Genomic DNA, 27091 nt, shown 5'->3' with positions numbered 1-27091 from the left:
ATGGTGAGATATAGCAAAAGACAATTTTTTGGTTAAGAGAGGAAAATATACGCAAGTCTTTTTTTTTTTTCTTTTTTTCTTTTTCTTTTTTTTTTTTCCTCAAGATATACACTATATCTCATATCAGATCATTATATTTCCTTTTTCAATTTTTAAAATTTCAAAAATCAAAAACTAGAGAATGGACAAAAGTACTCCATAATACATTCTTAGAGTACTCCAAGTCTTCTCTAACCAAAAATTGCTATTTGCACCATCTAGCTTAAAACATCACCTTGGGCTAGGAATGAGGATCCATTGGGCTCATTTTCTTCGTGACTCCAACGGACTAATAATTGACCCGGTCAATATCCATTGACCTAATTCAATTAGCTCATTAAATAATCTTAATTCCACTAAATAAGAATAGTTAAACTCCAATTAAAAAATGATTAACCACTAAGGCAATTAACGTACTTACCCCTCCGTGCTTAATCAGCTCTCGAATAAATAAATGACATCAATCCAACCACTTAATTAATCCATTTATTTTGACTTCGTAAAATATTATTTTTGACAACATAATATATTTAATAAATATGTATATATCAAAACCAATTTTATCAATCACGGAGGACCCGGAATTTCCATGCTCAAACTAATCAAGTCAAAATAAAGAATATAGCACAAATGCAACTTTTGAGAGCATGTTCTAATATTTGAGAGCATGTTCTAATGCTATTAATTAATAACCACTCAAAGTACAGGATATTAGACCCTAAGGCCCACCGAATAAATCAAAAAAATTATCAACTAATACAAAAGTTCATCCACTCTCTCGTGGTTGAGTCATTCATCGTGACACTCACAAGGAACAATTACTACGACGACGGCTCTCGCAATTGTCTCAACCTATCATTAATCCGGTTCCTTTCGTTTTAGACACGGAGTCCATCTTCTAAATCTGAATGTGAATATTTTATGATAATACATTATCCATTACATGAATACCCATCATACATATAAATCGCCTGCATAATGAAAAAGACATCCACGATCCATCTCATGGGCTGACCAATACTTAGCATTCACTATATATGTAAAGCATTTAATAAAGACATATACAACACAGTCGTTGGCTTGAAGGGTACATAATCCCAACATTTAATTCCAGAAAAACCAGCATTGGACGAAAGGAATGCTCATTATCCAGTTTTATTTTTTATCATGTCATAACTAATAATTAATATCTACCATTACATTTAAGAATCTGTATCAAACTAATTAACAAGACAACCAAACGAAAGTGATTGTCTACACCGAATTATATAATATACCACAAAGTAGGTTCAGACATATTCACAGGGAATGTATGTGTTTGACTCTCTGAATAGCTTCCTTTACCTTGGTTGACGGTTCTTCATACAAGATGGCAGGGTTGTCAAACTCAGGTGCCAAGCTTGGCTCACCAAGAAAAGCCCGGAATGAGTCTGCAACTGAATGTGAAAGACATTCGAGGTTGTACCCTCCTTCCAAGAAAAACACGCAGCGTCCCCCACATAGATCTTTGGCAAGTTGTTTAATTTTAGACGCAAGCATGTAGTATGTTCCAGTTGTAAACTGCAGATTCGCTAGTGGATCTAATACATGTGCATCGTAACTGGAAATAGTTCAGTTTCAAGACATGTAAGTGGTTTAATAGGTGAAACAATCAATAGTATGTTATAAGTCACTGACAATCTGACTACTCACCTAAGTAGAACCAAATGTAAAACAATTTGAACAAAATCACTACTTATGTTTCCTTTTAACAGCAGGGGAAAGATGAACTCTTTGTTTAGGATAAAATTATTCTACGGGAAAAGCAGATGATTCCATCCCATTTATTTCGGGTTGGGCCCGCCAGAGTTGCAGCCCTATATTTTACCAATAAATGGGATGGAATCATCTGCTTTTTCCGTAGAATAATTTTATCCTAAACAAAGAGTTCATCTTTCCCCTGCTGTTAAAAGGAAACATAAGTAGTGATTTTGTTCCAAGTGTTTTACATTTGGTTCTACTCCCAGCCCTAAAATATAAGCCACACACAAACTGCATTAATGAGAAACAAAATAATAGCTATATATAAACTCCCATTTGCATGTGAATTGCTGAAAGGTCATTATTTGCAAATCCAAGGAAGCCATCTACTTCATCAGAAAGAATGATGATAAAGAACGGAAAGAATAATTAAGAATAATCAACTTCTTGATTGTATATCTATCTTTTAGAGGAAACCAACTCACCCTGCAGAAACAAGAATAATATCCGGTTTGAACCTTTGAGCGCATGGTACAATGACTTCATCAAACACAGTTTGCATGGCTATATCACCTGACCCTCCTGGTAAAGGCAAATTTAGCGTTGTTCCTTCACCATTTCCATGACCAATCTCATCAATTTTGCCAGTACCTGGGTAGCTTCCATCCTACATCAATTGAAAAATAAATTGTATTTGATTTCTTAATTGGTATCTTCCATAAGAAATCGTAGAAATATATGTCGCTTGATGTCAGCACAAAACCTAAACAACAAGTTCATGAATGTCAAGGTTTTGTTTAAAGTGCCTAATTTCATCACTCTCCACACAGATGAATTGGGGACTTAAGTCACATAAAGCAGAAGCGAGAACGGGAGCGCGAAAGCGTCAAATCTAAACAAAAATTTGAGAGCGGGAGCATCCTTAGAGCATCTGTACATTTATTTATATGTATTATTCCACTTAATACATTATTATTTTTACTTATTAAATATTATTTTTTTGACTTTTTAAATATGACTATTATAAGTAATAATGAGATATTTATTTATAATAGGTTTTATTAATTAAATTTATGAAATAGTTGGTGTATATATATATTAATTGTGTTATGTATAACACAAGCAAATGCTGGTGTGGTGGTATTCACCCTTGTTTTATACCCGACACGTCATGTGCTCAATCCCCATCAGACGCACCTACTATTTTTAAATCATTATGCGGGGCAGAAAACATTTGGACGCTAGGCAAATACGCGGATTGAACCCTTCTGCGCGTATTCAAGCGGATTGGGGGCGAATCCACTCTTAATTTTTGCTGATTTGTGCGCGGAGCATGGGGTCTTTCATGTGGACCAACAATCAACCCTCCTATATACCAAATGAGGAAGAGAAGATTATCTTCGTTTTTTTTCCTTTTGTCTTTTTTGTTTTTGTTTTTGTTTTTTTATGAGATGGAAAACTTGAAGTATTGGACCATTAACCAAGGCTTTGATACATCAGGGTACACTAAGTTATTATGAAGATTGGAATGTATAGGCCTTATGGATATTAAATTGCAAGTAACTAACTTATGAAATTATCATTAATCCTTGTTTAAAATTCAGTTAATTAGTTCAGTTTGTGCCTCAATTGCAATCACTTAAAACATATAAAGGAATAAATAAAATAAAGCAAAGATATTTTTTTTACATGGAAAACCCTAAAAAGGAAAAAAACCATGGGACCCAATCCAGATAAGTCAAAATCCATTGTAAAAAAGAGGTTACAGACTAAGCTGCCACACCCTAATCCAAGAATCACTTAGTCCCTTCTGACTTAAACTTGCACAAGATCACCCTAAATCTTCCACCTACTAATACATCAACACACTCGCCCCTCATGCAATCTGCTTCTCCGTGTACTTTTGATCTCCACACTAAGTACGTCCATTCAACTTATTCTTTTTGAACCACCTGATTGATGTTCTAATGAAAGATTCAATTATGCTCCTTACTTTGATTCTCTCAATTAGATATAGTATCGTAATATATGAAGAACCCTAGATTGATTTTCACAGATCTCTCTAAAAATATAAATTATCAATAATACATAAAGAGTTAAAAGTTACTACGAGAGATATACTCTAAACTAACCATACCTCCACATTTATAGCCAACATGTAGTATGATAAACATGGTAGGTAAAAATCCATTTTAAACTTTGATTTGAAACGGTTTGGTAGAAGTGTTTCTGCAGGGCTCAATCAAGTGACACATTGGTTGAGAACCACTGCCACTAGTTCAATCGATTGAGCCTTTACCGATTAAGCACAAGCGTATTGGATTTTAACAAAAAAAAATTCCTGCAAAATCTCGATCGATGCTTATTGTTTTAAATATCGTCAATTGCAAAAGCATCAACTTAGGATAAAAACTCCATATTGAAAACATGTTAAAACATGCTTTTGAGCTAATAAAAAGATCAAAGCTAGATCAAAGCTGGTATCTACGGCCTCATTTATATTTAAACCTAGATGTGATCGAGTATGGAGAGATTTTCGACGCATTTTTTGCTGAGATCTATTTCCATCATCTGTTGAGGTTGTAGACGAACAGCACTCAGGATATTGAGACACATCACAATCCAAGTTTAAAGTAGGAATTGCCAACATGACTCATATTCCTAACATAAACACTGAAGCTATGTTACATGGACTCTTCAAAAGTAGGTGAATTACTCGTGCTGGACACACAATACTCGGACATGTGTATGGGATATATGTCGGACATGGGTACGGGATATATATATCGGACACTTTTGGCTGAACATGTACCTAATAGCTTATCCAATAATACAAGGTGAAGAAACAGTAAGGCTTTTCTATTATTATTGTCTAATTCGGTAAGGATTGTGTATCTAGCAATTGATGCGGGGAGGTCAATCTAGCAACTAACGCCCATGTAGTAGATAAACTCTAGACATTTACGTGGTAACTCCATATGGTCTTTAGGTTCGAGATTAATTCCAAGATCTTGTTAAGAACTTGAAATTGAGGCTTGAGGTTTATGGGCCTTGAACCATATGCTAGATCAAGAGCATGTGCACAAATGACATTGTTGAGGTTGGAGATCGCAACACAATGTTCTTCATCCATTGGAAGCACCAATCCACCTTGCGGATGAGGGGTGCCGATCATAGTTTCTATGTTTGCCGGAATGATCTTGAAAACAACATCAGTGTATGACGTTATGTACGTGTTGTAGACAACGTCCTCATGAATGTTGACGTAAAACACACGAACTGGGGTAATGAACGACCGTTGTCTAGATATGATCATGGTGTCAACTCCATATGGCTTGGAATCTTCTAGTTTGGCCTTCCTTTCAATGATTAGACAACGGCCCTTGGAGATGCAGTTCTTCCCTAGGAGGAGGAATCAGAGATTTCTCATTCCTTTGACATTTTGAACCATCGCGGGATGTACCCATACCAACCCCTAAGACAAGGAGTGCTAGAGTCCACGTGAAGAGAGCCATTCTCAATAGAGAAGCACGAGAGAGTGGCGAGATAATTTAGAGAGAAAACTAGAGTGCTCGAGAGTAAAAGACATTTGAGAGTTAGGAAAGGTTTGAAGATGGCTGTGAGTGGATTGTAAGGATTCAAACCTATTTATGGATGTTTATGTCCTTAATCCCACACAAATAGGAGTACATAAGGTTTAGAGGTGCATAAAAAGTCAACATGGGAGGTGGACGAGGTATGTGTTTTTCTGGATTTGCTGTATCGACAGGAGGCAGTTGGCAGAGGTTGTGACGACATGACATGGATTCCCTCTTCCCATGGTCGCTTCGAAGTTCGATCCTAATTCTTATGTCTTTCTGATTTTGATATCATTGATTTTTCATGGAAGACTATCTAGCGTTCTATGGCTCCAACTAGGGTGGCATTCTTTGTTTGGACCGCTTTATAGGGTAAGATCCTGACGATTGATAATCTAAGGAAAAGGGGCAACTGGCTTGTTAACTGGTGTTGCCTATGCAAACAAGATGGTCAGTCAGTTGCTCATATTCTCATGCATTGTCCTGTGGCAAGTGATTGTTGGAATCTTATCTTTTGTCTGTTTGGTATGCGTTGGGTTATGCCTCGTTATCCTAAGGATTTGATTCGTGTTTAGAGAGGATGCCGTGTGAGAAGTGTTGTTCGCGATTATTGGAGAGTTGTACCACATTGTGTCTGATGGTGCATATGGAAGGAGAGATATAGTAGAATGTTCGAAGGGAAACAGTCGTCCACGGCGATTCTGAAATTTCACATCATGTGCTCTCTTTTCAGTTATGTGAAGAGGAAGTCCCGTTCCTCTCCCGATGATTTAATCATTTTTTTGGATTCTTTGGGGCCTTAAACCCCGGTTCCACTTTTGTACAAGGGATGCGTTCCCCTCTTGAACACCTTTTTAATTCAATTATTACTTATCAAAAAATAATAATAAAGTCAAGATTTGTCATTTCAACTAGATGACTTACTCACCAAAACTAAGAATGATGAATGCGAACAAAAATAAGATGCACTATAGAGCTCACGATTATGCTCGCTCTCAATTATGCTCACTTTGTGTGTATGAGTTGTTTTTCAAATTGCTATAGAATCTCGTACATATAGGCAAAGTATAGGTATAGAGAGAATAGGATTGTCAGAGTTCTAATTAGAAAAGGAAACTAAAATTCCGCATGGCTCAATCGATTGACACAACTCTACTGGCCCTCGATCGATCGACACAACTCGAGTAATCCAAGTCTACTGCAGTTTTGATGCATAAAAAATTTCAGAACAGTTAGTTTCAGAAAACAATTTATGCATATTTAAAAAGATTTAGGAAATCAAATCATGTAATATTAGAAACGCTAATGCATGTGTGTATGAACCCTAATTTGATGAGTGCATCCTAGTGTTAAATTTACTATTTTACTCTTCTTTTTTTTTTTTAATAAGTAAATTACCATTTTACTCTTGGTGTAGAAGATTACACATTTGCTCTTGTATGCAACTTCAAATTCCTCCTTCAACCATGAGAGCAAGCAATAACGACTAAAACTAATTAAATTTTGAAATGTCTAATCTAAACTAGAAATAATTAAAAATATATATTAAAAAAAATAAATTCACTGTTTATGCTCCAGTTTTTTCCTTAGAAATTTGCCAGCCCAAGTGTTATTGACCTGACACACCTCATTCTCTTATCTGGTTCAACACAAACATTGAGTTGCTGAAAAATTCATGTTTTCTGCCTTACTTTCAGTGCAAACCTAATATGATAAAAAATAAATGACTTCACCAAACACAGCATACCTCATCTTTGACAGTCCCTAAAAGTGCAGTACTGCCTAGAAGAAATGTGCATAAAATTTACTAGGTTGCGAGAAAGCAAAGAGGAACTGGGTTCTGGCTGTGGGCAACAGCATTATGCCTACGATTTGATGAAAGCTACATCACTTGTATTTGTTTAGCTGACCTCAATAAGCTAGTTTAAGGCTTTGCTAAGTAGAGATTTATAAACTGAACTTAATTCAACAGCCTTAATCTCAACTACTAGGAATTATTCACATGGCCATTTTCTTTAGTTAGTTATTTGTAAAGCCAAATGAAGCTATATAATACCATTTGATGATTTATACATATAACATGACATTAAACTAAACCCTCGCCTTTTTGAACCTTTTAAACCGTGCTGTCAATCCTAGTGGTCTGAACTGTATAAACAAGATGCATTTTTTATGAGTAGGATATTGGATCTGGCTTCGCCATTTTCAGATCCTCTATAGTCAAATGTTTACTCACTGATAACATCAAAATTTATGATGCCAAAAAATGAAAAGGAAATCAGACCATTTGCCACGAGGTAATAGCAAAGAAGTTGCAGGACAACTTAAGAGATGACAGGAACTGAATAGATCATGGCTTACTTGGTGAGTTGACAGAAAGAATACATCTGGATCATCATAGAAAGCATCATTGGTTCCATTCCCATGGTGAACATCAAAATCAATTATGAAAACATGCTTTAATCCATGTACACGTTGGGCATAGCGAGCTGCAATGGCCACATTTCCAAAAACACAAAATCCCATGGGACCCTTAGGGACAGCATGATGACCTGGGGGTCTTATCAAAGCAAAACCCGTAGCAGGGTCCTGGCTAACCTGTGATGCTGCCACCTGAAATGTCATATAGAAATTATTTATGTGAGCTTATAATCACAGGGAATAAAAAAATCTAGTATCATAAAGAACTTCAGCCAATAGTACTCCTGTCAGAAGATGAGTTTGTAGGGTCTCATTAGTTAAAGATTCAATTTAGGAAATCTAAAACAATCACAACAGGTAGGGGAGTGAGGAAGGCAGGGGGGTGGTAGGAGGAAGGCAGATAATCATGAAATGACTAACGTGATAGATTGAGACATCACCACTGCATCAACCAAGGAAATTCCAGCTCCAGCTGCAATTAGTGATTCCTGGAATGTCTGCACCATTAGCAATGTCAAAAAACTGAGTGAACAACTTATTGTTAGCTTATTAAATCAACAGGCTCAACTTTATCAAGGTTATTTTCTAGTGGAGAGCACAATAAGTCAACAACCAAAAGAAATACGAAAAGGCATTTCTAAAGCAGTACTCTTACAGTGGAAGTGGCATAAGTAGGTCCAGAACCATCAATGACAATAATGCCTCGTTTTAAAGCCTGGTCCATAGCCTACAGAACAAGAAAAGAATAATATACTGTTGTAAATAATGAAATAGAAGTGAAGAGAGAAATGAAACAAGAAGAACACATATATTATGTTGTTCAGCCACTAGGGCCTACGTCCACGGCACAAAGAGCCCAAATGGCTACATCACTTTTATAATGCTCTCTCAACTCATTCACAATACAATAGTGGAGGATCCTTTATATAGGAGAATAAATGATGAGAATGGAAAGAGATATAAAATAGGAAACAAGGAGGATTTTTCTCTACTAATTCATCTAGTAACAGTAAATCTTCAATTATAGGAAACAACATAAATTACTAAAAGATTTTCCTCTACTGATTCCTACATCAAATCTTCAATACTCCCCTTCAAGTTGGAGCATGAATGCCCAACTTGCCATTAAGATGACGAGTAGCAACAAGTGTGAATGATGAAAAGAGAACGCGAAGAGCAATACTACCGAACACATCGGCAGTCCAAACAATTCAACAAAAAACTGCCGGAGACACGGCAAAGGCGAAGACAATGCTACCGAATACACCGGCAGCCGAAAAAAGTCAATAAAAATACCAGAGACATGGCAAAGGCGAATACAATGCTACCGAACACTCCGGCATCCCAAACAAGTCAATAAAAACTGTCGGAGACACAGTAAAGGCAAAGAATAATGCTACCAAACACAATGGTAGCCCAAACAAGTCACAAATAGCACCGAGAAACACTTGGCGACATTTCAAATGCCAAGGGAATACCCCAAAATAGAGGTCCGAACCTAGGAAGAGAAATTAGGCTTTGATACCATGTTGTAAATAATGAAATAGAAGTGAAGAGAGAAATGAAACAAGAAGAACACATATATTACGTGGTTTAGCCACTAGGGCCTACGTCCATGACACAAAGAGCCCAAATGGCTACATCACTTTTACAATACTCTCTCAACTCATTCACAATACAATACTGGAGGCTCCTTTATATAGGAGAATATATGATGAGAATGGAAAGAGATATAAAATAGGAAACAAGTAGGATTTTTCTCCACTGATTCATTTAGTAACCGTAAATCTTTAATAATAGGAAACAACATAAATTACTAGAAGATTTTCCTCCACTGATTCCTCTATCAAATCTTCAATATACACATTGAAGAAAGAGATTCCAATGGATAAGAACTATAAATGGTTTCAAGAACTGTCCAGCATTTGCAATACTAGATGAGGGTGAATGATGAATTTTAACACACTTGAATTACGAAATTTGCATTTGTGATGACCTTGTGGGCGGGTGTGCTGTAGGCGGGTGCGAGAGACACTGTCAGGCTACTACACTGGCGAGTTACGGGTGCACAGTCCCACATCGCCTGGGTAGAGGAAAGGTGAAGTGCTTATATGTAAGTGTGTCATCTCCAATTGGTATGAGGCCTTTTGGGGTGAAACCCAAGAGCAAAACCGTGCGGACTCAGGCCCCAAAGCGGACAATATCATACCATGTGGTGGAGTGAGTCGTTACAGCATTCTTGGGAAATCACTAATAAAGTACAGAAGGAAACAATATTTAGTTTCGTTTCAACTGAAATGGCCAAAACATTTTGGTTACCCGTGGAATGCAACTAGAAAAAAGAATCAGCTGTTTATATAAAAATGAATTTGTTTGATCGAGACACATGGAAAAACATGCATAAAATGCTAAAATATAGAGACTCGCTGAAATAATGTAGTTTCTATTAAAACCTATTATCACCTGAAAAAAGTTGTTTCCCCAAGTCTTTTCCAAGGAAAAGAGGAACTAAGAACAATGAAAACATCACAAATCTCTCTAAGAATATACTTATTTTGATAAGAAAGATTGAATTAAAGAGGCGTTCAAAAGGGAAACTCATCCCTCAAAAGCTACACAATGCCAAATTCTCTCTAAGAATATAAGAAAGTGGAGAAGTAGAGAAAAAAAAAAAAAAACGGAGAGGAGCCTCTCTCTCTCTACCCCCAATTGCTTCTATATTTATCTTGAGAACGAAACTTGGCCTCCATGCGTAGTCCCCAACCACCAAAACCTTTTGTATGTTTCTATTATTTCATTCCTTCATTTAATCTTATGTTTAAGGATTTGAGTCTAAGAGCAGCAACTACTTTGTGCAAGAAAAATACCAAAGGTTAAGCCTATAAGTAGTTTACCCTAAACAATATTGATCAACATTGACCAACACAGGGTAACAACTTCTTCAGTTTAGTCTTTCAAAGTTTGTTAAAACTCCTTCTTAACCTTTATTAGTAATAAGATCAGTTTGACCTTTGTTTATTATAAGGACGTCCTCTTCAATTTGGACCCCTTTGACCATTGTTTATTTCTCAATTGTTCGTGGAGGTGTGGCCCGAATTTTGTTTCGGCCGTTGCGACCCGATAATGGGGGAATATTTTACTTATTTTTTGACCTGTTTTGTCTTGCAGGTCGTGGACCAGGAATCATCTCTGTTGTAACCTGGTATACAAGGGTGTTAGGGTTTGTAGTGTGGGATACAGAGAACATTGAAAGCAAGAGAGAGAGGGAGAGAGGGTCTTGATAATTTGTAATCTGCATTTGTTCTTCACATAGTGAAAACTATTTGGCGATCATCACCGTAGACTTTGGCTATAAGCTGAATCATGTAATCTTGTGTTTCGTGGTGCATGGTTTTATGTTTTTTGTCAATTCTTGTTTGTGTTTGTGGTTTGCCAGTGTTTGTTATAAATTATCAATGTCATTTTTTAGGATAAACTTACTAATCTGGTTTATTGGGATCTCATGTACCTTTAGAATCATCTGTATTTGTTTTCTTCATCTTTTTTTTCTTTTTCTTTTTCTTTTTCTTTTTTTTTCTTTTTTTTTTTTTTTTGTTTTCTATAAGTAAGATTGTATTAACAAGAGCGTTCAAAAGAGGAACGCATCCCAAAGAAAGTTCAAAAGCCCAAATAGGGCCTCTAAACTCTAAGAGAGCCCAAAAAATCAACTAACTCTATCATGGATTTACAATTTCTCCCTAGAACCTAACAAAAAAGAGTGTTAATAATAGAACACTTCAATAATCCAATAGGATTCTCCTTTCCTTCAAAAGAGCTCCTATTTTTTTCAAGCCATAAGCACCACAAAATGCAAAAAGGCATAACCTTCCAACTGTCAGGGGCTTGGGCCACCACCTACACCCTCTCCAAGCCTCCACCAAGTCTCTGGAGGATCTAGGCATGGCCCACTGAACTCCAAGCAAACCCAACAATCCCAGGCCACCGGACAATGCAAGAGAAGGTGACCCACTGTTTCTTCATCTCTCTTGCACATGAAGCAACAGTTAACCACCACCTGTCTCCCCTTCCTAAAATTATCCTGAGTCAAAATCTTCCTAAAAATAGAGGTCCAAGCAAAGAAAGCCACCTTAAGGGGGGCCTTTGAATGCCAGATAGTCTTCCTTGGGAAAGAATGTACAGGAACAACCGTAAAACATCTAACTAAGGATCTAACATCAAAACGTCCCTGGAAAGATGGAATCCACACCCATAAGTCAAAAGCTCCACCCTAAAACTCTTTGTGGTACACCATCCCCAACAATCCAATGATATCCTCAATCCCCAAATCCTGAAAAAGCCTCGAAAAGCGCACATCCCAAGTTGTTCTCCCGTTATCAAGTCGATAGTAGTCAACAACCAAAGCGTGTCTATCTGTGGCAATACTGAAGTGTCTGAGGGAAAGTAAGAGTGAGAGATCAGTCACCACACCACAAGTCTTCCCAGTCTCCGAATGCCCAACCCTCCCTTCAAAATCGGATAACACGCCTGCTCTAATGAACCAGATGAAACTTGGACTCCTCCCCCTTACCTCCCCAAAGAAATATCCGTCATAGCCACTCAATCCTCTCAGCCACAGAAGACAGAATCTAAAAAAAAGAGAGGAAATAAGTAGGAAGGATCGACAAAGTGCTTTTCATTAAAGCGACCCTCCTTCCTTTCAAAGTGCTCTTCATTAAAGTGACCCTCTTCTCTCTTTTTTTCTTTTCTGATAACAAGGATTTTTAATCATTTCAATGTGAAGTAGCATCTGCTTCCAGATTCCGTACTAGTACTCTCTAGTGTATATGAATGTCTAGAGTATAGAATTCAAACATTTTTTACTATGTGAACTCGAATGTTTTCAGTCAATTAATAATAAGCTTTCATACACAAACAAATGCTAGCTTATGTTTACATACTTTAGTATTATATTTTTGGCATCATCATTGAAAGCGGCTTCTAATTGCTCAGAAATTCTAAGCTATATAGGGTGCTTGCATGGTAAGCAAAAGCAATTGATCTAGAAGTTAGTTAACTTTAGCATGACAGAAGGTGAAAGAACAAGAGTTCATGCTATTGTTTATCAAACTTTTAATCGCCCAGCTTGAATTGAACGCGATGTAATGAATCTTATGGTCCTTAGAGAATATAAAGCCCATTTGTGAAGTGGAAAAAGTAGGAATAGTAAGTACTATTTGTGATGTCCCTGGGATTGTAGCCAAGGAGAATCAACAAACCTTGGCTTGATGGATGCTTGAACCATTTTTCAAATGATGTATTAGCTACAGGATAGCTTAGAGAAATGTTCATTTGCTAAGATACTAGATGCTTGGCAAAGAGGGATTGCATGTTAGAAAAGAAAGAATCTTCGTGGACCGGCTTCCATGAATTGAAGTTTCACATAACACTGATGGTGTTACAGAGACCACATAAAAAGCTCTTCCTCATTCAGTCAGATTAATTAGTAAGATATGGTTTCTTTCTCCTTTTCGTTCGAATATTCCTATAGAAAGCCGACTTCCTGACACTTCCCTCATTCGCTGAATTCAAGATTCCATAGTAGACCCGCCCGTTATCCATTGCACGAAATGACCTTTTTTGTATGACTTCTCTTGTGCCTCAGGTCAAAGGAATATGAAAGGGATATCAATCAAACCAAAAATTAGGCCATAAATGAAGTAGTATTGGGGCTTGTATCCTCTTTTTAGTGACTTGACAGCTAATATGATAAATTTTGGGATGATTATTTTAACCTACATCATATGTGGGGACCTAAGCCAGAGATGCCTTGATGCCGCCTTACCAAGAGGATACGATTAAATCGTGTTCACAACAATATTGAAACGAAATAAAAGAACGATGCAAGAGAAAAGCAGAAATTGCAAAGAATTGCAAAGCAATTTTTATTTGCTGTAAAATATAATAATAATCTCTTCAACTAAAACTGATTGAACCCCAGAAATTACAAGGCTTTATATATAATTTCTTCCTCCCCAATCCTAGCCTTAAATTAACTAACTACCAAATATAAAATAAAACCAAAACAGGAAAGTTGCCAAAATTTAGAAAACTACAAAAATAAGGAAATTTTCAAAATATGAAAAGTTTCTAAAAGACACAAATTTCACTGCAGAAAATTAGGTTATGCGACTACATCATGCCTGGAGAATGGTGCCTTGTATTTTAGCAAAATAGTGTAGCTGAGAGAAGGAATATAACTTTATTTGACATCATTAGATAAATGATGAATCGTTTTTTTAATATCCTTTTGGAGTCTATCCTTAGAAATTATAATGTACATTTTGAACTTGGTTCATTCTAAGTCAATTCCCAAGACACCGTATGAGTTGTGGACTGGGTGTAACACTTGCACATATAGGGATGCCCTGCAACTGTGTGGAAAGGGAAGATGGATAGAGAATAAATAAAATATAGAAAAAAAAAGGAAAGAATTGTGTAAAGGCTTGAATGAGATGATTCACTCATTCACAGCTCTAGCATTTATAAATAAAAAGAGCACATGCTCATATTACAAGAAAGTAAACTAAATTAAATCTAAATCAAATCACAACATATTCTGAAGCATATTATATGGCATATTCTATAGCATAATCAAACCTCTGTTACTATGGTAAGTTATTCCAAAAATCGTGGCGATCATATATGCTGACACTCTCCTTTAAGTTGGTGCATGGATATCTGAAACGCCTAACTTGGACAATGCATTCTCGAACACAATCTTGCCAACGCCCTTTGTAAGAATGTTTGCAAGCTACTGAGAGCTTGTGACAAATGGAGTGCAAATTTGACTAGCGATGATTTTCTCTCAGATAAAGTGCCGATCAACAAATCAACACTGTCTCCTCAAACCATAAACAATTAACAATGTCTCCTCAGACCATAAACAACCAATTATGTCTCCTCAGACCATAAATAACCAACAATGTCTCCTCAAACCATTTTCCTTCATACACATATTTAAAACATGTTGATGAAAGAATCAACGATGTCTCCTCAGACCATAAAAAGAAACAACTATGTCTCCTCAGACCATTTCTGAATAGGCGGTGCCAAACTCGCAACACCCTCATTGAGGTTGGATCACCCTGCCTATCCGACACCTCCTGGATGGGCAAGCTCACCTTAGACCATTCCCGAATGGGTGGTGCCGAACTCGCAATGTCATCATTGCAGTCGGACCACCCTGGCTCTGATACCAAGTAGAAATATAAAAAGAATAAAAATGAGAGAATTGTGTAAAGGCTTGAATGAGATGATTCACTCATTCATAGCTCTAATATTTATAGATAAAAAGAGCACATGCTCATATTACAAGAAAGGAAACTAAATCAAATCACAGCATATTCTAAAGCATATTCTATGGCATATTCTATAGCATAATCAAATCTCTGTTAATATGGTAAGTTATTCCATAAATCTTGGCTATCATATATACTAACAGATAGGTTGGAATCAAGTTTAGGCATGTATGTTTATAGGCTATGCAAGAGGAAGACATGATGGTTTGTTCCATAATCTCAGGGATAGGACAGTATTAGTGAGCACTAATACTGTATTCTCGAAATATGATTGAATTATTCACCACAGACCCAGTTGCAAAATTATTGACAAAAAAAGTCAGATAGTGCTACAAACCCTCAACAGAACTTACCTATTGTGGAGAATGAGCAAGAAGGATTATCAGATAACTCGGTTGTCCCTTCCCCTTCTAGTACACCAGTACCTCATCGTACTGGAAGGATTTCACATCCACGTGACTAATACATGTTTTTGGGAGAATCTTATGAGGTTATCCCTAATAAACATGAGAAGACCCACAGAACTACACATGTTATATCTGATATAGATGGGAATTGTTGAAATGATACCATGAGATCAAAGTTGGAATCTATGCATTCCAACAATGTATGGGAGATAGTAGAATTACGTCCAGGGATAAAATACGTTGGTTGCAAATGGGTCTACAAAAGAGGAATGGAAGGGAATGTGTAAACATTCACAAGCAAGGTTGGTTGTGAAAGGCTTCACTTAATGCAAGAGCGTTGACCATGAAGAGACTCTCTCACTGGTAGCCATGATTAAGTATATTTGGACTGCCTTAGCCATTAGTACTCATTTTGACTATGAATTATAGCATATGGAAGTCAAGACTCAAGATGGCTTTCTTGTATAGCCATCTAGATGAAGACATCTGGTAAAAAGTCACCAACATCTAGCATGCAAGTTGCAAAGGTACATTTATGGACTCAACCAAGAAGTTGGAACATATGTTTTGATCGAGGTATCAAGTCTTTTGAATTTGGAGGAACCTGTTGTTGTTAGGGGCTTATTTGTTATTACTTATATAATGTAAGGTACTTATGTGTAATTTTTAAAGTTTTGCTCGGTAGCACACCATGTTTCCACATTAGCTGGTGGGCCACCCTGAATCATTGATTCAAGAGCCACTAATCACACGACGGGATCCTCCATCAAGCCTCCTATGCCCATACACCCCAACAAGACGATGTAGCAGAAAACATCATTATATTACGGATGTGACCCGTTCTCTTCTAATTGGGATGGGAGTGCCAAAAAGTTATTGTGCTAATGCAACCTTATTAGCTGCATACCTTATCAAGCGCATGCCTTCAAGGGTTCTCGGCTATCAATCCCCCTTCTCTATCTTACACCATCACGATGCCTTGTTTGCTAACTAGCGAAATTGTTTGGTTGTGTTTGTTATATTCACATTCATCCTCATAAGGACAAAATGGCCCTAAGGCAATCCAGTATGTCTTTCTTGGATACTCTGTCACTCAAAAAGGGTATTGGTGTTATAACCCTACCACTCGTTGTTGGTTTGTCTCCCTATATTATATTCTTCGAGTCGATTCCTTTTTTTTTTTCTCACCGCTCGGGATTCTCTACAGGGAAGACTAGTATTCGTGTAGAGAATCCGTCTTCTACTAAGAGGGAATGTCCCCTTCCATTGTATGTTCCCATTCAGGGGGAGGTTTCCATTTAGGGGGAGCTTCTTACTGAGGTGCATGTGTTTACTCCTCGTAACACTGATGATTTGCAGCAAGGAAAGCAACCAATTGTTTATACTAGGAGAGAAAAACAAGTCATTGACTCACCCCAGGACCAAGAAGTCTCTCTTGATCCAGGTAATCCCTCAATTGACATTGATACTCCAAATCTTTTTCCCAATAGCATTTATGTTGATGTTGATGTCGATGTCCCTATTGCCTATCGTAAGGGTGTTCATAGTTATAAAAGCATACCATATCTCAATTTGTACCCTATGATGCCTTATCTCCAACATATCATGCTTTCACTTCGTCAATCTCATATGTTTCTGTTCCTTCTAGTGTTTTAGATGCTCTCCGTCAAACGAAGGAAGCCATGCTTAAGAAAATGAAGGCTCTTAAGAAGAACGGTACTTGGAATATTGTTTCATTGCCTAGGGGTAAGAAACCAGTAGGCTGCAAATGGGTCTACACAATAAAGTATCATGCAGACAGAACAATTGAGTGATATAAAGCCCGATTAGTTGCAAAGGGCTTCACTCAAACCTATGGGATTGATTATCATGAAACATTTGCTCTGGCTGCCAACATGAACTCTATATGTGTCCTTTCTTTGGCAACTAATTTGTCTTGCCTATACATTAGATGGATGTAAAAAATGTTTTCCTTCATGATGACTTGGAGGAATAGGTGTATATGACTATGCCACCAGGGTTTAAGCTTGCCCATGGTAAGAATTTAGTGTGCAAGCTGAATAAAGCCTTATACGGGTTAAAGCAGTCACAGTGTGCTCGGTTTGAGAGGTTCAACACTACTGTGAAGGGAGTAGGGTACACACAGAGTCAGGCAAATCATACTCTCTTCATTAAGAAGCATCAGGACTGCACCACTGCCCTTTATTGTATATGTTGATGATATTGTCATCACAGGAAATGATCCAAAAGATATTCATCGAAAGAAGTCATTCTTGGGGACATAGTTTGAGGTTGAAGACCTTAGGCCATTGAGATACTTTCTTGGTATCAAGGTGTGCAGATCCAAGAAAGGGTTGTCCATTTCTAAACAGAAGTATGTGTTAAATTTGTTGGCTGAAACTGGTAGGCTTGGAGCTAAACCAGCTGATATTCCTCGAGCAGAACCATAGGTTTAATGATGTGGATGAAATGTGAATGTGGGAATCGATTGGTTAGGAGACTGATTTACCTATCTCTCACGTGTCCAAATATTTACTACGTTGTTAGTGTGATAATTCAGTTTATGCATGTTGCATGCTCCACGTACACCTATGTTAAATAGACTCTTCAAAAGTAGTAAAATACCCATGTCGGACACGTATTGCTCAGACATGGGTATGGAATATGTGTCCAACACTTTTGAGTGGACATGTACTTAAAAAGCATATTCAATCATTCAATTTTATTATATTATTACTTTAAAATGTGATAAATATCTATATTGAATGCTATATTAGATAAAAGCATTACTTTACTGTATTTTTTTTTTTTTTCCTAATTGGGTACTCACTCGCCCTGCCACCACTGAGGTTCGAACCCCTAACCTCCCTTTGGGAAGTAGGAGCTTTATACCGCTAGGCCATAGGCCTGTTGGTGCATTAAATAAAACAAATATTTAGCAGTATCCACGTGTCCTTTTGTTTAAAGATCTGACAAGTCCGACACATGGATACATACTCCTATCTGACACACATAACCGAGTACGACTCATGTCAACACCAAGCCATTAACTGAGAAGAAGAATATGCAGAAAGTGAGGAAACTTTATCCCTACTGAATAAGAGTGCAATCAGATATCCACGACAAGGACAAAAACGGATGTCAAAATAATAACAAGCAATAAAAACAACTAGAAACATGCGTCTTCTAGAAGTTCTAAAACAAATGAGACAAATTAGAGAATTAAGGTCTTCATTGAAATTCCTATCTACTAAAAGGTCTCTTTTTCTTCTTGTTTTTTTCATAAAAGAGAAAATAACTAGTAGAAGGAGAACTAAAAGAAAGAACAGAAAAGATAATAAAAAGGTTAAGTGCAATGTACTTTCCATGCAAGTACACATGATCCATTCAGAAGACTAGAATAGTAAATCAAGGGTACCTTCTCGAGGCCAGAGACATAAGCTCTTGCGTGAACACTTGCAATATCATTTATAGAAGCAGGTCCAAAATTTTGTAGTTCAATGATCTTTGAGCCACGGACCTGAAACACAATATACCATAACTATTAATGATATCATTTAATCTCAAGATACGCCATTACACAGCCATGTCACTGCTAAAAAAAATCAAATTATTTTTGATCGACTACTAACGACTTCCATAATACTTAAATCCACCCCACCCCTTCAAGTTCAACCCACAAAGGAAGAAGAGAGATTCGGGTGTTATGAATGATCTCCAGAGAATGTCACTCGCTGGATCCAAGAATGATTTTCATTTTCAGAAAAAAAAAAATGGTATATTCAACTCTCTTTATTGAGATAGGGAAACTGCATAGTTAAACAGTATATACTCCTATTGAGTAGAGTCATAGTTCAAATGAGAAGGATAGTCGAGTTCTCTAGAATCGAGTCACTACAGCCTCTTCTAGCTCTTTAGCTTACTTGATTCTCACCTACCCAGACATCCCTTTTATTTCTATGGTTATTATCAAATTAAGTTAAGCACAAACCCACTGAACTATTTAGCTAAGGACCACTTACAAAATTGAAATATCCAAAAGAAAAAAAAATAATAATTGTCACTGTACAGGGCAACAATCTTCTAAATATAATTATTTGAGATTAAAGCCTAGAGTTTATGTTGGCAAGTATTAGAGTTTCTACATATTCATTTCTCTAAAATGCTCAAATTCTGGCTACTATGCCCAAGGCTGACGGTAACCTTTTTGGAGAAGAAAAGAGGTAATGCAGATTTAAAACTAAGTTGGTACTTCTATGGTCAACATCATAACTACAGCCATTATAGTAGCATCACCACTACAGCAACAGTCAGTGTCCATGTCGTACATGAAAGGACGTATACCGTAGGAATATATACTACTCAAGAACATAAAATAAGGAAAACATAAATAAGGAAAGCAACAATTATGCCCCTAATTAAAAAAAACAACTAATCCTTAGTTGTACTCACGAGATTGGGGAGTAGCACAAAGTTCTGGCCAAGAGTCCAATATTATGAAATTATTCGTTTTAAATTATGGATATGTCAAGAAGTTTCAGACATGTCTTGCAGAATCCAAGAAGTGACTGACATCACATGTCTAACTTGGATATGGCTCCTACTTAGAACTGCCCATGCTACTTCTAAGACATGGCTAGAGTTGGAGTGTCCAACTCAAGGTCATTTCCAACAAACCAAAAGATACTTCTAAATCTCTTCCTAAGATTCTCTTTTTTTCCTACAACATCCCCATACTATAGTTATTCAATCATTTTATCAAAACAAGCTTGCAATACATTGAAGGACCATATTTGTTATTCTTAAAGGATGAATAAAGCTCAAGTTCAAAATATACACACAACATGAACACAAAAAGTGAACATAACTGTAAGCCCAAGGCAGTGACAATATGAAAGTATTCTAGTACCTTTGAAGTTAGTTCCATCTTTTCAAGAGCACTCACAATTGCAGGAACTCTTAAATTACATTCTGGATGTGACTCCTGTAAGAATAAAAAGAGAAGGGAAAAAAAAAAAAAAAAAAAGAAAAGAAAGAAACTCAAGGACTATATCTAATATACAGAACTGCAAGTGCATCAGAAATAAAATGAATTAAATTACAAGAAGTCAAGAACTCCCAAAGATTCAAACAATCGACTCTACTCCACTACTAAGGAAAATGACAAAAACAAAATCATTTTTGTATTTTTCTATGATATTATATCAAAAGAATCAGCAGATGGCAAACCAGAAAATCTTCTTCAGTCAAGACTGAGCAAATCCTAGAGCAGGAAATGGACAAAAAGAGCAAACCCATATCTTACAATTTCTTCAGCATTGTCCGTTTATAGTGCGATGGAGTTGTCCGGTTATTATGGCTTTTATCTGAACCGGTAACTGAATCTGCGAACACTATTATATCTAGATCTTTCTTTATAAAGATGTCCCTTTATATGTTTAGCTGTGATATTAAAATGAAGCTAATTCATAATTATTCTGATTCCTCATTTTCATTTTTTCAATCTTATCTCTCTCTTTTCTTTTACTTATAAATAAAAAAATCTTTCTCCTTTCTTTTCTTTCTTTTCTTGGTGTAGGTGTAGGTCCGGGATAATCCTTTGTTCCATAGCCCTGGGGCTATTTACAACCAGCCAATTAAGAATTCTCAGATGTACAAGTACTAGCTGTGCGTCAAAGATGCAGTCATCGATTCTCCCAAGAGACCACAATTATCGCGAGCAAACATATTAATGACAAGGAACGCATTTTTGTTATGCTACTAATACTTGTACTTGCAATGCTATTCTGCCCAAGCCTGGCTGAGGAAGAGTTACGGAGCACTTCTTTTTTTGTTAACTTTTTTGTAGTTGAAAAAAAACAAAAATTGGAGCATTGTTATCTGCAAAACCCACTGATCAAGTTTATTGTAAATAATGTATCTTCGTCCTGGTGGGAAACGAGTTAAGAGTCTATTAAATCCTATGTGCCATACAGATTCAGACGGAGTTATCAAACCACATGAAATCAAGGAGAAAAATTATATAAATTTAAGAAACATCTGTAGATTCAAGAAAATGTTCACAACTAAAGAGCAAAGTCAAAATAATGATGGAATATTAATTATTTTTAGCCAATATGGCAACTCATATGATGATAAAATGATGCAAGAATGAACAGCTCAGCACAGACGTGCAATAATTTCTTTGAGAAGTTCTCGAAATCTTCCCGATATAAGTTAACACGGAAGACACACCACTGCTTGAAATATAAATAAAGGGCAATACAACAATGCATATATAAGCTGCTGTATTAAGTAGAAGTGTCAATAATTTCATAAAGAAACATATAAAATGATTCAATATACCTGGTTATGACCCTTGGCAGGAGCGACACTATAAATTACTTTTGCATCAGTTACTTGGGTAATAGAAGGTACATATGGACCCTTCCCTGCATCATTTGAACAACAAATGGAAGTTCTAATACTCTTTGAGGAATATCTCTTTCCTGATCTCAAATGCTCACAGATATTTTGGTTCCCGGAATCTGAACCAAATCTATGATGACTCTTCCACTTGATTATGTGACGCCGCACCAAGAACAGCACATTACCTACCAAAACGGAAAAATATATTGTTATGTGTACATATGTAAGTTGGTAACATGAGTGACTAAAAACTGAGGCCTGATGATAAGTTGAATAGAGATCATTGGGAACACAGTCCCATAACAAGAGAAGATCGTCTAAACAAACCGTTACCAGTAGAATGGGCTAAAATGAGACCAAGCTTACACATCTTAGAATATTATCCCAATTGCTGATAAAACGTTTTGTTAAGAGTTCAAACTGTGGCCTGATGATAACCAGAATATTACTTGAAATAATATTGTAAAATTTCAACACCAGTCTCACCATGACTATTTAATGCTCAACAGGAATCAAAATGGATACATATTCATGTAGCCTTCTGAAGGTGTTCAAGTTTGGAACAAAAGCAATTGTTTGAAATTTAAGAGTTCTCATCACAAATTATGAATAGGGCCCAACTCCAGTAGGAAGTGTAAGACAATATATACTAATACGTTAATTTCCGAATTTTGTACAAGTAGAATAAACAATAGTTGGAAGTGAAGTATATTGCACTCTCTCCCTCATCCCATCGTCTAATCTTTCTCTTTCTTCTTCATTCATAGCTCTTACACAAACTTTCATGACTTCTCAACATTAACTACTAAATATATGCTTCACTTCCGTGTTCAGAGTTCTAAAGAAATTTATGAATCTATACATACTTATTTAGATTCTGAAGCACTTTGTGTTCTCAGTAACTAAAACTGATTCCTTCATGGGTTCATTCCCTAAACAAGCAACAAAAAGAACACAGTTGCCCAAAGTTTTGTTCTAGAGTTCGACGAAGACACTTCAATGAAATTTGAATAAAATCATTATATGCAACCTACTACCATTTGCAGAGATTCAAGAACGTCAAGATATGGGGCATCAATGTGAACATTTTTCTTCTTGTGTCCAGGGTTGAAAAATTAAAAAAAAAGGAAGAAGAAGAAGATGAATCGAATTTTACCCAAAAGGAATATTAGCAACATGAACTGATGAACATATAGATTTTTAAGAAACAGTCTTTGAAGTAAAACGCAGACGCTGTTGTCATCAAAATTAATCTAACAGAAACCACACAACAGCGATTAGATTGTAACCAAACTATGAGAAATTCACACTTTAGAGAGAGGGGGACCTTGAAAACATGGTTGAAGCTCCATTGAGTGCCACACAAACTTTGGCGTTGCCGCTAACATCGATGCGTGCGAGACCTCTATACGGGGTAAAATCACATAAATAACCTGAACGAAAAACTCTCTTCACATTTGCCCCATAGCCGATAATGAAAGCTCCAAATTAACCTTATAATTTAATATTAAATTATAAACATATAAGTATTATTTTCAAATTACCAAAATACCCTAATCTTCTTCCTCTTCACCCTCTCTTTCTAGAACTCTCACCTTTCTCTCTCTAACAAATTATTGAACAAGACTACATTATTGGAGGAAGTTACAATGCTTGGTTGACATCGATGGTGGCGACTAATCCGATGGGACTTTCTTCAACATTGTCCCTTGAAGATGTTGCCAAATTGGTCTCTGTTTGGCAACATGTCAAACACTTAACCCAACCAAAATTCCTAAATGAAATTCGATGTCTCTTCACTATCTCTCTGCACAAGAAACATATATTCTTGCGCTCAAATGGTTGAATTCTTTCCCTGAAATTATTGTCAATCGGATTCAACTGCAGATTCAAATTCACGGTGCTAAAAACTACAACTCGTGAATGTCCCCATCGAAAATCAGTACGAGACCTGCTTGTTTTTCTCTCAAATAACCACTCAGTAGATCCTCTAAATCAAAACCCCACCATTGAAGAACATCAATTTGTTTATCTCTGCTTCACCTGACCCGCTCGTGATGTCTTCCTTCGACAACGACGTCCCCATTCCGTCGCTGCCACTACGTACCGCGCCGTTGGCGGCGTTGATTCTTTCGCAAAAAGAGGATGAGAATTAGCAATAATAAGAGTAGTATGAAAGCTGAACTAACGGATATACTGATAATGGCAGCCGTGTAAATCTTTTTGGACTTCTTGCGTGTTGGTGTTGGTGTTTGTGGTGGCGCAATTGAAGACGGCGACGGGGTTGGTGAAGGAAAGAACGGGTTACACAGCGGCAATGGTGCGCCACAGAGATCATTCTTTCCGGTGAATGCGGATGCAAGGAATTTGTACAGGGTTCCAGGGATTGAACCGTTGAGATGCTTTAATTGGGAAAAAAAAAACTCCATAATAAAGGTGTTCATACATACATACATTCGGCTGTTTGAGAAATGTAATGGGTCTGCTTTAGAGAGAGAAAGGTATGAGTTTTAGAAAAAGATGGTGACGAGGAAGAAGACTTAATGAGCATTGAATATTCCGTATTCGAGCCCTAAACGTGTAGTATGTTAACACACTAAGTAACTAGATTGACTTCTGTTTATTTTGCTTTTGTTGATAGTTTCCCAAAGAAATGGTTCTGTTTTAGACTGAGTTGTGTTTATTTTACTTTTGCATATACTTTTTCAAAGAAATGGTTAAAACTAGAATTTTACCATAAAAAGACTATATCGAAGTTTACGGAATCATTGCCGATCATCTGAAGCAAGCTTGGAGTCGAAATGGTAATTTTGGAGAAGTTCAAGTGCCAAATCTCGAACACAAGTTTCATAACTCGAGCACAAAGTAAACTGAAGTAAAAAAAGCAACCAATGCCAAAATGCTCGGGCAGAGACTCAAGGTGCTCGAGCCTTTGCGAAAGGACTCGATTATAAATTGCCTCGGAATATGAAAAGATGCAAGTTCCATGTTGCCAGACCTCGAGCAGAGACCAAAAAGCTCGAGCAGAATTCAAAAAGCTCTAGCAGAAATCCCAAGAGCACCCAAGCATAGTGATTGAGCACCATGAAGAATTTATCCCAAAATATTCTAGGCATTGATGAAAAAGACGCTTCAAAAATTATTTGAAGAAAAATGGCCAAGTATAGAATTCCTGCTCAAGCACAAGTCAAAAGGCTCGAGCACATGCCAAAAAGCTCAAGCAGAAACTTCTCTGCTCGAGCTTTTGCTGTTAAGTCAGATTTCTTAGTTGCAGGATTAATTCTAATTAAGTACTATTTCATCCTAGACGAGCTCAGATGACCCCAGAAGACCTAAAGCCCATCCAATCATTATTAGAAGTCAGTTGCTTCTATAAAATGATGCATAAGGCCACAGAAAAGCTCTGTTCTTCTTACAAGTTATTCTAGATCTAGTGGCGGCTTTTAGGATTTCTGGTTTGGTTCTGAAGCATTAAAGGTGAAGATCCTCAGAAGAGAAGTACAGTCCATGATGATTGTCATGACCCGAGCTTTATTCAACCCTGTACGTCAGTGATGAACCGAAGATTGACCCGTTAACAGATCCAGATGCAGAAGCAAGAACCAAAGCAATGATCTCCTAAGGTATAACATGCCTCTAAGACCCTAAGATGACCTTACATGAGGTCACGGAGCCCAAAGGAATAAAGTGTTTAGGCAAAAGATAGGAAAAATAACAATTAAGCCTCTAGAGACAAAGTAGTCACTTCTGAAAATATGAATTTGGGTGTCACCGAGCACACTGCTGGAGAGAGACCGAAAAACTAATCAAGATGGACTCAAGAATCGCATGATTCGGGGTCCGAACAAAGAAGTAATGATAAGATGAAAAAAAAACGAGCAAAACCGATCAATCAAGGGCAAAATGGTCAATTTACGACTAAGAAGAGATATTTGACTCCAAGCAAGTCAAATAAGGTCCATACAACCTAAACTAATCATTTCACAACATTTCAAGAGGTTCTAAGAACTTTGGACACGAATTCCACAAAACGCCCTTTCCCGATTCGAACCGAATCCTGACATTACTTAACTAAAACTTGAATAACTCCCATTGTGATTTGAATCTAAGAATGGCATTAGTACCATTGGAAATCGGACTCAAAATTCATGAATTTAGGCTCAAGAATCACCCCATTTGGATTAGAAATGAAGGAGATATGACCGTTTGAAGTCGGAACATCAGTGCTGAAACAAAACTGAAAAGGCTAGTGAATGAGGGCTATTTCAGTCGACCAAACTGGAGTTTCGGACGACTGAACTGGACAGAGATTTTCCTGAGATTTGCAATGGGACCTATAGGATTCATTCCACCCACATGCATAGGTCAAAAACTGATTCTTTTTAAGGGAGATTGAGCATGTGAACATACACGCAAGTGTAATATAGCATTTTGAACATGTTACAATGGCCTACGGCCTCATTACATTTCATTTACAAAATTTGACATGCCAAACCTCCGAAGTTGAAAAAATTACATTTTTAAACACAATGTGGCGCCAAATGGGTACAAGTGCAAATATAAACATGTTTGACCCTTAGCCTCATATCATACATATCAAATAGATCCCAAATAATGTATCTAAGTACACTTTACATATAATAAGGCAAAAAGAGCATATTGAACCTAACTAAGTGTTACAACATCAAAAGTAAAACTTAAACATGCTAACACATATATGTGAACAAGAATACTTTAAAAGAACTTCAAATCTTCAAACCACCCAAGGCAAGTGCAAACCTCCAAATCTTGAATCCTGTACCTGAACAATACTCTCAGTAACTTCGGGGTGAGTAACATAAAGCTACTCATAGGAAATGAGCATGCACAGACCTAGCATTTTACAAAATTATCACCTTAAGGTGAAACAAGTCAAAGGGGCTCATGCCACCTAACGTCTATGTCAAGATGAGACTCAGGGAACATCCTAAGTTACCTTAGATCATTTCTAGCATAAATCACATCATTCATGCAATTTAAACAACATAGAAACATGTTATACAAAGCAACAAGATATAGGTTCTCAAAGTCTTTAACTTGAAATCTAAAACACGTAAATAACTAAAGTGGATCATACCACCTAACGTCTATGTTCTAATGAATTTATAGGATCATTCCTAAG

The 27091-nt window shown here is 36.8% G+C and overlaps 1 protein-coding gene across 3 annotated transcripts; it reads right to left on the bottom strand.

The window, feature by feature from the left end:
* Positions 1 to 1114: 1114 nt before the first annotated feature.
* Positions 1115 to 23414, bottom strand: LOC132295456 (histone deacetylase 14, chloroplastic). Of its 3 annotated transcripts, none has more exons than XM_059793725.1 (9): positions 23258 to 23406; positions 21868 to 22115; positions 20432 to 20506; positions 18941 to 19042; positions 8434 to 8505; positions 8219 to 8275; positions 7719 to 7970; positions 2265 to 2446; positions 1115 to 1639 (listed from the first exon to the last, which is right to left on the bottom strand). In XM_059793725.1, exons 1-9 carry the CDS (start codon positions 23316 to 23318, stop codon positions 1339 to 1341), a joined length of 1350 nt encoding a protein of 449 aa, XP_059649708.1. In that variant the 5' UTR covers positions 23319 to 23406; the 3' UTR covers positions 1115 to 1338. The 3 variants fall into 3 exon arrangements, with proteins under 3 accessions (XP_059649708.1, XP_059649709.1, XP_059649710.1); XM_059793726.1 differs by lacking the exon at positions 23258 to 23406 and adding an exon at positions 23087 to 23206; XM_059793727.1 differs by having other exon boundaries at positions 1422 to 1619; positions 23258 to 23414.
* Positions 23415 to 27091: the final 3677 nt, after the last annotated feature.

This window comes from Cornus florida, unplaced genomic scaffold (assembly GCF_030987335.1).
Source record: "Cornus florida cultivar Cherokee Brave unplaced genomic scaffold, ASM3098733v1 CherokeeBrave_3.0.0_Hap2_Chr02, whole genome shotgun sequence".
NCBI classification, from domain to species: domain Eukaryota; kingdom Viridiplantae; phylum Streptophyta; class Magnoliopsida; order Cornales; family Cornaceae; genus Cornus; species Cornus florida.
This window is presented reverse-complemented; position numbering and strand designations above follow the sequence as displayed.